The sequence below is a fragment of the Harmonia axyridis genome, chromosome 1 (assembly GCF_914767665.1).
Source record: "Harmonia axyridis chromosome 1, icHarAxyr1.1, whole genome shotgun sequence".
Classification (NCBI taxonomy): domain Eukaryota; kingdom Metazoa; phylum Arthropoda; class Insecta; order Coleoptera; family Coccinellidae; genus Harmonia; species Harmonia axyridis.
The window spans coordinates 64,426,879-64,442,117 of record NC_059501.1 but is presented as its reverse complement, the minus strand read 5'-3'; the positions used below and the strand labels follow the sequence as shown (position 1 = coordinate 64,442,117).

Here is a 15,239-nt window from a genome sequence, read left to right as displayed (position 1 = left end):
CATACACAAGACATTTCAAAATATAAATGCAAGGTAAGGGCAATAATAACCTATTCGCATTAAATACTGGCCGACAACTTGTTCGAGGACTCAAATTAAATATTGTTCTTATTATTCTTTTCTGTGCGATGAAGATTCTTGAGATATCCACACAGCTGCCCCATAGAATAATATTGTATGTTAAATGGCAATAAACCAGGCTATAGTAAATGTCTAATAGTGAACCAACAGGAAGTACATTTTTAACTCTTAATATTGCAAAAAAAAGTGGTGTTTAGTTTTTTGCAGAGATAATCAACATGGGTAGTCCAGCTTAGATTTCTGTCTATATAGACACCCAGGAATTTGGTAAATTCACTTGGAACAATAACAACAATAACAAGTCATAACAAAATGTTGAGATAATATTTGTTACGATACATTCAAGTTTATTTGATGGTTATAAAGAAGCTTATATTTTTTTTTCGAGAAAAAGCCTGAATGGTATATTCACATTCATTGAAACACATTGGTCCTTCTCAAATCTGCCATCACCGTCGATACCGAAGATTGGTTTAACAATTTGGATGTTAATTTACCTAATGATGAGCTATACTTACAGTTTGCACATACACTGAATCGACTTTTTTATTCCCAATAAACCATTCTATTGTTGCAGGAGGTCTTGAACCAAAGCTTTTACAAGTCATTCTATATTCTTTTATTGCTGATAGTGAGACACTAGTTTCTATCTTCACAGAAAGTGGTGGAACTGAAATAGAAATAGGTTTTGATTCATCTTAATTTAAATTAATTCGAAGGTGTGTTTAACTATTACTGCAACTGAATCGTTATAGACAGCTATACTAGTGCCACCTAAATTGTCAAATTTTTTGTTGGTGGATAAATTGATGGTAGAGCGTTATGCATCTATTTGTTTATTTTATAGTACTATAGTACCTCTTTTCACTTTAGTAACTTTTCAAGCTACTTGATACCTGTAAATTCGCCTTAATGCGAACCAGCCTTAAAAGCTAAAGCTCAAAAGGTAAGAGACCTTTGTATAGAACGTCATAATAAGTTTTTTCACTGTAAAAATATATCGAAACATAAATTTCCGAATTCGTATAGAAAACCAAATACGATTTTGATATTTGATGAATCACAATGATTTTTACAATTTTTATCATTATAGAGGGTTAGAACTATTTAGAGGGGCACTACAGGGATATCGAAAACCGTTAGAGATACAGGGTGGCTTAGATTACAAAAAAATTGCGTTATTTAGGGATTAGTGTGTCCAAAATATTTCCAATGGTTCCAGAGATATCTCAAAAAAAATAAAAATCGAGCATTTTTTTTTCTGTATAACTCATTTGTTTCTGGAGATAACCGTGAAAAGCATGATGAAGTTGAGGAACAGGGCCCTATCAAAATATAAGCTTACAAAGAACTTGCTGATTACAGATGTGCGAAAGGAAAAATTCAGCTTTATGTCCCAAGCCCGCTCTCAAAGTTCAACATTTTTTTGGAAATCTTTTGGATCATTGCACGTTGGTTCAGTGATGTCGGTGCCTGAAAACTTTTGTGAACCTCAGCAATTGAATGATTATTTTCGTTCAGTTTTCAGTCCTCCAAATGTTTGCCCGGAAGCAACCAGTTATTATTGTTCTAGTAAATTCAATCCAAATATAGAATTTTCATTCAGACTTGCCACTATGGAGGTGTGTTATTTCAAATCTTGGTTCGAACGCATTTGGCATTGATGGTATATCTGCCAGAATGCTATAATTGTCGGTTAATGTTATTTTGCCAATCATAACGCATATAATTAATGTTTGCATCGAATCTGGGTATTATCCGAATGTCTGGAAGTACTCTATTGTGAATCCTCTACCTAAGATTCCCGATCCTAAAGAGTGATCCGATTTTGGACCGATAAGTATATTACCAGCCATGTCGAAGATTCTCGAGAATAGTATATTTTGCAAGAAGTGGGGAAAGTCCAACTTTTCTCGCGAGTGTGGAAGTTTGTAGCACGAGCCTGAAAGGCGAGTGCCGCAAACACACGAGCGAGAAAAGAACTTTCTCCACATGTTGCACACTATACTTTTCCTACAACTGCACAAATTTCAATAATTCAAGTAATGGACTTGATTAAAATCAAAATGGAGGTGGGCAGGACATGTTGCAAGATCTAACGACGGAAGATGGACGAGGAAAATTCTGGAATGGCGACCAAGAGCAGACAAGCGAAGCCGAGGCCGACCTCCAACGAGATGGACCGATGACTTGAAAAGAATCCACACCAACTGGATGGAAGCCGCACAGAATAGAGAAAGATGGAAATGCCTTGGGGAGGCCTATGTCCAGCAGTGGACGGTTTAGGGCTGAATGATGATGATGATGAAAATCAAAATGGCCTTCGTTGACGGTATGTGCTAATTTATTGCGTTTCCATAGAAAAGCGAGGTGTGGGCAAAGTGCCGTGAGAAACAATATTTCCCACAGTATGAGCAATGCATAGTTTTGAAATTGAGTAAGCTATGAAGAATACGCTACTTTTCATAGCAGTTGTAGGAAAAGTACTTTTTCCTACAACTGCTATTAAAAGTAGCGTATTCTGCATAGTTTACTCAATTGCAAAACTATGTATTGCGCATACTGTGGGAAATATTATTCCCCACGGCACTTTGCCCACACCTCGCTTGGTAGACCAATGAAATTGGGTTTTTGAGTCGTTTCTATGGAAACGCAATAAATTAGCACATACTGTCAACGAAGGTTATTTTGATTTGAATCAAGTCCATTACTTGAATTATTGAAATTTGTGCAGTTGTAGGAAAAGTATAGTGTGCAACATATGGAGAAAGTCCTTTTCTCGCTCGTGTGTTTGCACAAACTTCCAAACTCGCGAGAAAAGTTGGACTTTCCCCACTTGTTGCACAATATACTATTTTCTCAGATTTATGACTATGGTTTCGAGAGCAGAATCCTTACTGATCATCAGTCGAGTTTCAGAAGGGGTTATAGCACTACCACTCTTCTTTTAAATGTAGCAGATGACAGCCTGCGCTCTTTGGATCGGGGGCATGCTTCAATTCTTACCCTGTTAGATTTTGCAAAGGCGTTTGATACGCTAGACCATGGATTGCTCTGTGCTAAATTAATTTATTACGGTTTTGATGAATACTCTTGATGAGATTTTTTAGATCTTATCTCTTTGGTAGATATCAGTGCGTTAAATTACGTGATGCATTTTCGGACTACTGCCTGATAACTTCGGGTGATCCTCAAGGTTCCATTCTTGGTCCTCTGCTATTCCTAGTATATATATAGCTGATATGTATTAGGTTGTTGAGTTTGTTGACGTCTATTTTTATTGCGATGACACTCAGGTTCATCTCTCTCTCCTCCCCTCTGCCATTTCAATAGCTGTCGAACGGTTGAATGAAGACTTGTCAAGCATTGTGCAGTATTGCAGGAGGAACAAGCTGAAAATAAACGTTAAGAAATGTTTCTATATACCCTTCTTCCAGAGAACGTTTCATGCGGAGGTTGAGGTTATGATAGGTGTTGAGAAGATTCCATCCTTCTCCTGCTGTATGAACCTTGGAGTATTTTTCGATTGTCGACTGAGATTTAGGGAGGATGTCTCGATGCTGTTGAGAAATTCTTTTCTGGCACTACGTTATTTGTATCGCCAGAGACATTTCCATTCACATAAGTATCTCTGCGAAACTCTTGTGCTGTCCAAGCTGAGCTATGGATTGGCAGTTTTTTATCCTTGCCTAGATTCCATCGAGAGATATAGGTTGCAAAAAATGCAGAATTGGTGCTGCCGCTACGTTTTAGCTTTGAAAAAATTCGATAGGGGAACAGTGATGGAATAAATGGGTTAGCGTGGCTCAGGATCGAAAATATTTTTCGGCTTCAGATGAGTATTACTGTATATCGAATTTTGAGTACGGGCATTCCTCCTTATTTGAAAGCCAGGTTGGTCTACAGACAAGATATTCACCGTGTAGCTTTGAGGCATGGGCAGAGGCTCATGCTGCCTCGATTTGGTTCAGCCTTGTTTCAGCGCTCTTTCACCTTTAATACGGTGAAAATGAAAAATGAGATGCTAATTGCGTGTGGGGGTTCTTCTTTAAACTCATCGAGAAAAGAATTGAAGAATGTTTTATTTTTGAGCCAATAATAGATTTTGTATATAAGTTTCATTTTTGGAGGTATTCATGATGTATATTATTTAGGTATGTTGTATTTCCTTTCATCAATTTTTATTTTTGTTTTTTTCTTTTATTTGTATGTATGTAATAAGTAAATAGTTACTTTTGTTGTTTATAATACATTATTTATTCATATGTGACTGTAAAGAGAGAACAGTCCAACAATCTTTGTCTGTTATAACAAAATAGTGCTCTGTCAAGGTTATAGGTGCCCTATTAGGTACTCAAATTTACACAGACCTTCAAATAGATTGAAGCGGCCCTACCTATCAGCACGCATATACTTACGGTTGATGTCGATTTTGATGTTCTTCTGGAATCCGATTTCATTGTTATTGGAGGCTCGACATGTGAAAATATCAGGGATGATCGAACGTGTTATGTTTCGTATAGTCAATGTCTTTTCCACTATCGCTTTTACAACATATTTCTGTTGCAATGACTCTTCGAGAAATTTATTATTTCTCAGCCATGAAACCTTAGGCGTTGGTGTCCCTGAAAAGTTAAATGATTTGATTCACATAATTTCAACCAGAATTTCTAAAATTTTAAAATTCGTGATAGAATAAGACTCCTTCGACAACATACTTATAGTTCTATATAGAATGTCGCGAATAAGGTCAGGTAGACAGTTTGCATAGAGGAAACTCCTTGCCAGACATCCAAAAAGCAAACGAATTTCAGGTCATTTCAGGAATCATGAGTACAAAAACTGAAATTTACTTATGTTACTCAGACAACTATCAAAAGATGTTGATTGACAAAGATTGAGCATACTGAAACCCTCCAATTCAACTGCTAAACTAAGGTTACTGAGACCATTACTGGCTAGAAAAGGAGGTTCAATCCTCCGGGCCAGAGCTATCTTGTAGCTTCCCAGACAGTCATCAGGAGATGGCAGTTAAGGAATGGGAACAGAAGAGAAAGCTTACGTTCTGGCCGACTATCATTGGTTAAAGACAGAGGCCAAGTCACTTCTCCTACTCGTCGAGCTGTACTAAAAAAGTTCTCTCGCTCAGTAAACCGAAACTGAGGAAACTGCCAGGTGCGCTCAGGACACTGTCCTATAAAGTATCATCTGAAAAACATAAGGAAAGCATTTGAGGACACATGTAGATTCTGTTGAGAAGCCACTGAGATAGCCAAACACCTGTTATGCAAATGTGAAGCTGTTAACCGGAAAATGCTACAACACCTTGGTTCTTGGTTTTTGAAGCCGGAACAAGTGATGGATGTAGCCCCCAGAAAGAAAATAAAGTTCATTGAGATATTATTGCCAAACTGGTACACAGCGTGGGGATGCACAAAAGATCTTTAGGACAAGGTCATGCGAGGTCCGATGATTTTCTGCCCCTCCTCTAATCTAATCATGATGAACATGAGTGAAGTTGTTCCATCCTACTGGAACTATGTTCTATGGTTATAGCAAGAAAAATTCTGCTGTTCAGTCAAGAAATAAAATAACGTTCTGAATTCACAGTAAGTGAACTTCTCCTTTCATCTTTCAAAAAGTAAGGCCCGAGAATTCCTCGCAGTGACATTGCAGCCCATACCTTGAGTGGTTTCTGATGCTTTCGTTTCCGATTTGTTGCATTCAATAGCGGCAATTCTGCTCATTTATCATCCAATAACAAAATGTTGGTAAACGTTTGTAAGAGGTCAATTGCCTGGTTTACGAATTCTTACCTCTGAATAGCAACTTGGGGCTTCTATCTTGCACCAACTGAATTTTATAGGGACGCACAGCTTTCGATATTTGTGCAAAATGAACTGTAGCTATGATCTATAAACATTCAAAGTACTTGGAAGCTTCCACAAACGCATCACAAAAATTCTAATCTCTAAGTTTTTTCTTCGAAAGTTGTGGTGTTTACGGTCATCATGATGGACATGATGTTATTCAGGACAAAAATTCTTCAGTACTGCGTGCCATTTCAATCTTTTTGAGGCCGTTCTCAATTTGAATTCGAAAATTGCAAACAGAGTAGCTTAATGATAATAGAACTTGAATGAAACTTCAAGAAAATTGATCATCACCAACTTACCTCCATATACGACACACCTTAGTGTCACATCATCGCCCTCTTTGTGAGGTCCTGTTATCGATGACAAGGGGAGGCCATTTTCATCGATTACCTTCACTTCATCTGGGGGAACTGGAAATGCATATGATAATTATTACGAAGGGTACTATTTATGTATTGAGAATTGGCAACACTGATATTGGCAGGTGGAATCTGATTTCAACATCGTAAATTTGACATTTTTTTGTTATAAGTGTTCATAATGTTTTGACGTACAAGCACAATTTTTGTTGTTTACAGTCGATTCAAAATTTCATCTCTGCCAAAATAAGGATTTAACTTATGAAAATTTTCGAACTATGAGAATTATGACTTTCGACGTAGTCTAACTTGAGAAAAATGCATCTACCAACTAAATTAAACTTTGGCGATGAAGCACCATTCAAAGCCTCTTCAAGCGTGAACGTAGCTCGCTCACGGATGATGTTAAAGAAGCTCGTCTAAAATAGGCCGTTGTGCCGGAAAATATTGATGCTGTGCGAAAACTAATTGAGGAAAATCGTCATGTGACATATCAGGAAATCGAGAGATGTTAAAGCATTAGTATGATTAGCATACATGAGATTTTGCACGAACATTTGTATGTTCGTTAGCTCTGTGCAAGTTGTATTCCACATTTGTTGAATGATGATCAAAAAATGACTCGTATGACAGACATAATAATTCGAAAGATCACAACTCGGTTTTCATGTATACGCCTCGCAGAGCAATGCCGAGGAATCTGGAAACCAAGGATGGAGATCTGTCTTTTTTCTTGGGGGGGGGGGTTGTTGTGTTCCCGAAAAAAAAATTTTTTTACAACAACAATTACTCATATCTGTAATGTGAGAATAAGAGGTTCGATAACGAAGTTGGAACTTAATTACTCAAAATATTTTTTTTATTACCAATTCGATTGTTCTCACCTTATACTTACTGGGTTTTCCTAAAACGGAGTTACGAAGGAAAATATTCCTTGCATAATTTTAAGAAAAAAAGTCCCATAAACACGAGCCCGCAAACGCTTTGTTTTCGAGATACAGGGTGTTTCTTGTATATTCATACTTTTTAGTGATGCTTATATTTATTAGTTTATGGAATCTTTATTAATCTTCGCTACAGAATTTGAGGATAAGTACCATAAGTTAATTCATTCATAACGGCTTACTAACTGGATTTTTATAATAATTTGGATATTCCTGAGGATTAACAGAGAGCTGTTTCAATTTTTTTTTCGAAATCGATAGCAGATTCGACAAAACTACAATAAACCAAAAAGTGTTGTACTAGACCAGAGTTCTTTTTCACATTTTTCTATAGAACCAGTGCTTCACCAAAAATTAGTTCTGGTGGAAAGAAGCAGGTACCCTTCCAGAAAAAATATCACCCTGTAGATTTGCATAGAAACTAAGCATATCACAAGATGATAACTTTAAATCGGAAGATCTATGCCAATTCAAGTTAAATATCTTGTTAAGGGAAGGTTCTATGAGAAAAAAAAAACTTTAACACCGGTATCTCAAAACCAAAGCGTTTGCAGATTCATGTTATAGGACTTTTTTCTCAAAATGATTCGAGAAATCTGTCATTTTCATTTGTGCACATTAGGAACACCGTTTAGATATAATCAATTCAAAACTGATATCTGCACAATTAAATTGCAATTTGAATGAATCACAATAAATTGTATAACACGACCCAGACAATTTTTCGATGCGAATTACTCAGTTCAGTACTTTGATAACTACAGTATTGAAATTTTGTGATGAGAATGAAACAAAAAACCGAAAACAACGAGTATGTGCATACTGATTACGAATGCAAAAAATACAGATGGCATATAAGGGGCGACACCGACAAAGCTTATAGATATAGGAAAATAATAAACCTCGGACCTAGATGTGCTCGTAGTGCAGTAAGTGTACTCATCTTGAAAGCGATAATAAACTCATAAACCGTAAAAGGGTCCGATTTTGTACTCCGTGTCGATTTCAGAGGAAAGTAAAATGATTTTTGGTTTTTTTTTATGGAAAAATTTTCGTTTTTCGTCTTTACGAGAATTCTGAAATTTTATATTTTGGAAATATTGGGGGGCGGGGGTGATAATTACCACCCATTTTTACGCCCTTGCTGGAAACATTGAAAATATTGCTTGCCTTCCCTAGAATTTGCGTACTAAGCATAAAATAATTTCAAAATATATGTCTTAAGTTATGAACAAAAAAATACTATAAGAAAATAAAATCCATGAAAAAACTCTTCGAAAATGGGGTGCGCTGTCTAAGATATTGCCACAGGCGCAATAGTACCTAGATACGGCTGTGCCATTTGTTTCCTGAAGTTTCTGTAAATGCGTCTATGTTACACAATGTGTTTTGTGTGATCGGCTTATACAGGGTGTTTCAAATTAAGTCGGCACCATTGCTAACTCCGTTATTATTGATGCTACGATGTCGGTTAAATGGGCAAACTAGTAGCATTTTTATTGGTCTTCTCGATGCCGAAAACAAACAAAAATTGACAGTCGCGTTGTCATAATATTTCATAAAATGATATTGTTTTCAATGGAACACCCTATATTTTTTCATGCATTTCGATTCGTAATAACATTCTCAACAACAAAGCTCATTTGACTTTTTTTCGTAAAGGTGAAAATAAGACAGTTGTATTAATAGGAAACATTCATAACAAACGGATTTGATAAAGCGCTATAAAATATCGAGTAAATGGTAAAACACCGCCAGAAACACATATTTGAGCCCATCTTTTGACACTATTGATTCACAAAGTGAATGCGTCTAGCGGAATGGCTTCAAAATGGAAATGATCGTTCTGTATATTAATATCAAATAGCTTAGTGGTGTCGATTGAGTGGTGCCCAGCGCACTTTTTTCTTTTTACTGTCTTATTTTGCTATTATTAACTAAATATTATCATTTGTATAAGTACAAAAAAATGGTTGTTTGGACAATCATAAGGTTTATTCGCCAAAACGAATGAATTTTTTGTACTAGTGATAGAAATAAATATTTCAAAATAAGTCGCTCATTTTTCACATTAGGAAGAAAAGTAATATGAGCTTTGTTGTTGAGAATGTTATTACGAATTGAAATTCATGAAAAAATATAGTATGTTCCATTGAAAAAAATATTATTTTATGAAATATTTTTACAACGCAACTGTTAATTTTTTTTTTCGGCATCGGGAAGACCACTATAAATGCTACTAGTTTGCCCATTTAACCGACACCGTAGCATCAATAATAACGGAGTTAGCAATGGTGCCGACTTAATTTGAAATACCCTGTATAGTCGCTGCACAATGCGCTTTTGCATATCTTTTGACTAATGTTAAAGAAAATTGTATTATTCATGTAATTTATGCAAATAAATTGTATTGTAAATTGAGAGAAACAAACCCAAAAGGACGAATCATCTTGCCTCATAACAATGCGAGCTCACACACATCAAATGCATCGAATGGGGACAATGATATTCATCGCCAGAAGATGAAGTTGAGGCCTTCAAAACGTATATTTTAGAATTACCATCTTCTTCTTGGAAAAGTGTTTTTAATGATGGTTCAATCGCTTGCAAAAATGTATAAATCTTAAAGGCAATTATTTTGAGAAGTATAGTAGATACAAACGTCATTTGACGTGTCGATGTAAGTTTCTTCTTCCCAAATACAGAAGAACTTGATGCCAGAAGATATAAAGGAGCTCATCCAAGAGGAGCACAGAGCAAGGCGCCGCACTCAGAATACACTAATCAACTCAAGGAGGTCAAGAAGTCTCTCGAAAAAGTCTGTAACCCACCGCTGGGAAGAGAAACCAATTTTTCTTTCCAAAAAAGGCAACATAGTTCGGCGAATGACCAAAGCAATGCTCTCAGATATGAAACTAACCTCACCATGGTCTACAAGGAATTGTATATAGCCCAGAACAAAGAGTCTGCTTAAAACCACAGAGATGAAAATTCTGCGTGCGATAAAAAGCACCACACTAGCCGACCAAATGAGAAGTTCTGCTGTAGTGACTGTCTGCTCACAGATGACGCTTTGGCTGTACGCGACACACTACATCGGCCCCAGCGGACTCAAAAGGGTCGTTGCGTTGCAACAGAGTGGTGTGAGAAGGTGTGTCCTAGGCAGAGATCGCTGGAATACCCAACCGATGAGTTCACCAGCGATCTTGGGAAGAAACACAAAACCCCTGGGAGAGGGCGCACCTCGTAACAACAATACATTAGTCTTAAAATAAGGAGGGAGAAGAAGTATTTTTTTATTTAATCAATTAACCAGGTAGTTTTATTACTCATATTGCATTGGATGTAATATATATTTCAGAAGCTCTCTATTCCTACTGAGATTCTTATTCAATTTCTAATGAATTGAGTTGTCCAGATTATAATTTTGCTTGCATGACAAGATCATTTTTTAAAACAAACTAAATTCAATTGAACTTCCAAGAATAGTATATTCTAAAACAAGTTGCAGAATGGGCTCCTATTCCAACACGAATGCGAAATTCGAAAACGAGCGACGTAGGAGCGAGTAGGAAGAGTGTTGGAATTGCCTTCTGCAACGAGTATTAGACGATATTTTCTCTATTTCAGTCAAGTATTGTGAAATATTGAAGGAATACAATGAAAAATTCAAATTATACATCCTAGTGACTTTTGTATTTTATCTTGTCAGTTGGTGTGACTCTTACAAAAATTGACAGATTACGGAATTTCAATATGAATCGTACGTTTCGAATTTTGAAATAATTTATAATTACGCATTAAATTCGTGAATTATGTCTGACGAAATCGATTCAACATCACCAGAATTAAAAGAAATTGCGAATAATATTGGAAATTATTCCACTTTATCCAAATATTATTATATTGACAATTATTGACGTTTATTGAAATTTGATAGGATTAAACGTCAGTAGAGTCGGTGGAGACAACCACAAAAAAAAATATAATTGAAAACGATGCTGTAATAGTTCATTACAGCACTGTTTTTAGAACTGTAATGAACTCATTACGATACTGAAATAGAGAAAATATAATCCATCATAATCCATCACTTACCTATGACATTCAGTTCAATATATTGATTTTCTGTTGCTGATTTTGAATATTCTATACTACATTTGAAAACACCTGCATCTGTTCTCGTCACGTTATCAATAACGAGTTCAGCTGAATTTTTATTGAAAAAAAATTTTATTCTGTCTGGTTCTGAGGACCATATCCTTTTTCTTCTTCTGTCGTCACTGAAAGAAAAAAAATGTTATTTCAGAATAACGTGATATTAAATGTTCTTCGACAAATGGTAACGAAATGCATTTGCATTTTTCGACTTTCTCCCTGTTTCAACGAGAATTATAAGACTCACTGACTTACATCTCGAGAACTACATATAATAATAATAATAATAATAATAATAATAAAGGTCTTTATTCCTTCAGTTACAGTTTACAAATATCATATCACAGAAAAAAAAAGGAAAAGGCGAGATTCAGTTCACTCAAGAAGTGCCCTGTTCAATCCAACCTTTGATCCACAGCATTGCCGATGCAAAATCCACCCAAAACAACAACAAAAAACCAACTATCAAAAAAAAAAAACAAATGAAATCTCATTTGTAGATATGCAAATTAAAGAAAAAAATATATACATATATATCATTTCATAAATCTACCATAAAAAAAAAATCATATCTACCCTGTCAAAACCCCCATCTGTTCATCATATAACAAGTTGAATAGTGAAATTCTGAAAAGGCGTTTATTAGTAATAGCTCTGACATCCATTGGTAGGCCGTTAACACATTGCGCTATGTTATATGAAAATGATCGTTTGAATGATTCACTGAAATAAATAGGTGGCGTCAAGGTGCCCCCGAAACGAATGTTCAAATTGTGGACGTCCGAACGATATGTAATTTTATTGTATAGGTACGGAGGGGTCTTAGTGTTGATAATTTTCATGAACAAAGCAATAGAGTGCAAAAGTCTTCTTTTCTTCATGTTAAGCCAGTTGACGATGCGAAGTGTGTAACTGATTCTTTCATATTTCTTTATACCAAATATCAGACGTAGGCATGAATTTTGCAATTTTTGTATTCTTTGTTTATCATAGGCATTCAAACAAGGATTGTAGACAGCATCAGCATAATTTAAATGTGATAGAACGAATGAATCGCACAGAAGTTTTCTAAGTTCAACGTTTAAAAATTCACGGTTTTGATAGATCAATCTCAACATACCGTATGCTCTTTGTAAGCAGGCAGTAACATGATCTGTGAATCTCAAATCCTGATCAATCCACACACCCAGGTTTTTAACCTTCTTAGAGAATTTTATATGTTCATTATCTATTGTCACCATCACGTTACAAGCCTCAAACCTCAATCTGCCAATTTTTCTTCCGAAAACCATAGCAAGAGTTTTCCTAGCGTTGAGCTGCAAACAATGTTTTCTAGATATATCAAGTATTGTGTTCAAATCATAGTTCAATGCAGCAACAGCCTGATTGACTTCATCAGGGTGAAACGATATATAAAACTGTCCATCATCAGCGTAATAGTGTGCCGAGCAAGAAATGACAAATCTAATGAATTGGGAGACATAAATGATGAATAAAATCGGTCCCAAAATTGAACCCTGTGGAACACCCCTAAAAATATTCAAAAAATTGGATAGTTTGTTGTTATGAAAAACTGCCTGAAGGCGGTTGGCGAGGAAAGAGTGGAGGAACAACACTGCATTTTCGGAGAGACCAATGTGAAATGATATAGCCTCGAACATTTGGTAATTGAGACTATCGAAAGCCTTAGAATAGTCCAGTAAAGTAAGGATAGTTAATTTGCCCTGATCTGAGGCTCTGAGTATATCATCAGTTATCTGCAAGAGAGCAGTGGTGCAACTATGATTCTCTCTATACCCTGATTGTACAGGTGGAATAATATTGTTACGATTCAAATGTAACCAAAGTTGCCCACTGATGATTTTTTCTAATATTTTGGACAAGGTTGGTAATATACTGATAGGTCGTAAGTCATTCAAGTCCTTTGGATCAGTATTTTTTGGCACGGGAAGGACTAACGCTTTCTTCCATTGTTTTGGGAAAAGGGAATTTTTTATACAAGTGTTCATAATATGTGTTATATGAGGAAGAATATGGGGAACACACAACTGTAAAGTAAGAATATTTATACCATCATGACCAACTGCTTTACTCTTTATGGATCTTATAATTGTGAGCACCTGGATTTCATCTACAGTTTTGAAGCTGAAGTTATCATCATATATCATATAAGAAAAAAAAATCTCAAGAACCCCGATCTGTTTTTTCAGAAATAATAAGATATCAGAAAGCAGATCATAGATATCATGATCCGTTCTCAAGTAACAAAGCATTTCTGAAAAATGACTATTTCAAATATTTCGCTATATCTTTACCTCTAGATATTCGAAAAAATCTATTTTGGTGAATATTGGATCACCCTGTAGGTTGAAATCATGATTTTTTTCGTTTTTGTAACCACAAAGAATTAATTCATGATTCTAAATCTCCTGCTTGGCACCGTCATACAGGATGATCAGTAAACATTCCGTTTTGATTGGAATTTTGCAGTTCGCCATTCACAAGGAATGAAATCAACAATTCCCGTTATTTTCACGTATGGACTCAAAATAATCCAAAATCAGTGATTTTTAAAAATTCCCAAGGTAGATTCCCGATAAATGTTTGGTGCGGTATCTACAACAACAATTTGATTTGCCCTTATATTTTTCAAAATAGAAATTAGAAATTTATGAAAATTTTTAAATACATAATTTTGTTATTTAGAAAACATTCCAATGGAAACATTGTGGTTGCAACAGGATGGATCTTATGCGCACTAACAAAAAAAAGTGCGCAAATATTTGACTGAATTTTTTGGAAACAGATGGATTGGCAGAGTGGAAATATGACTTAGGCCCAGTTTCACCAAATGCTTTAATCTTGACTTGGCTCTTTAGTGAGGCCTTAGATCACGATTAATGCAATGTAGCGTTTCACCACATTCCAAAGCGCCATTTAATCGACCAATCGCGATTTAGCACTAATCGGCCATTTCTGGAGGATTACAACCTTTCAAGTTGAGATTAATAATTATTTATCAGTATGGAACTCTTGTCTATGTAATTATTTTTCCGGAAATTTCTAATTTTTGGGTCAATTTTATCAAAATATGACTATATGTATAGGCTCAATATTTCCCATTCAAAATACACGTAAACTTTGTTTTTGTGTTTTATGAAATTTATTGCAAAGAATAATTTATTGATATGTTTGATTGAAATATTATTTGAGAAGTTAAACTTGTTAATAAAAATAAATAAGTTAATAAAATTACTTATATAGTTTTTTTTCCAGAATATGTGGTTTTGTGAAATGGGATAATTTCTTTTTAACTTCTGCAAGTTTCCGACATTTCGAAGCACATCACTCGACATTTTCGGCAAAAATTAACTTTGTTTTTTGTTTACAAGATGACAAATGTTTTGAAATGTTATGAGTTATGAATGAATGACACCTAGCGCCAATGGTGGTCATCACTGCTAATACGATACAGAACACTATATAACTTTTTGTTCACAACGTTGCCAAATGGTTTGACTATTTAATCGCGATTTGGTTAATCGCGATCATCTTCGGACGGGTTGATGCATGGTGAAACAGAAAACACTGTTAAGCCTGCTTTAGTAACAAGCGGAGTTTAATCAATCTGGGATCAAGTGCTATTTGGTGAAACTGGGCCTTAGTCTTCTCGATCCCTTTATCTGACACCCTTGGCTTATTTATTATGGAAAGGTCTATGCAGTACAGACTAACAGTAGGGAGCAACTGCTTCAAAGAATTATTGATGTTTGCGATATTATTAAATCTCAACCGAATACGATAGCGAAATATCTGGCACA

General features: G+C 35.5%; 1 protein-coding gene across 5 annotated transcripts in view; it reads right to left on the bottom strand.

Moving 5' to 3' along the window:
• LOC123679335 (nephrin-like) overlaps positions 1 to 15,239 on the bottom strand; it is a 176,586-nt gene that overhangs the window by 33,836 nt on the left and 127,511 nt on the right. For all 5 annotated transcript variants that reach the window (XM_045616895.1, XM_045616930.1, XM_045616903.1 and 2 more), the window contains 4 exons: positions 11,359 to 11,543; positions 6,257 to 6,367; positions 4,500 to 4,706; positions 600 to 751 (listed from right to left, as the gene is read on the bottom strand). In XM_045616895.1, coding sequence (XP_045472851.1) covers positions 600 to 751; positions 4,500 to 4,706; positions 6,257 to 6,367; positions 11,359 to 11,543 — 655 coding nt within the window. The remainder of the gene's footprint in view (positions 1 to 599; positions 752 to 4,499; positions 4,707 to 6,256; positions 6,368 to 11,358; positions 11,544 to 15,239) is intronic.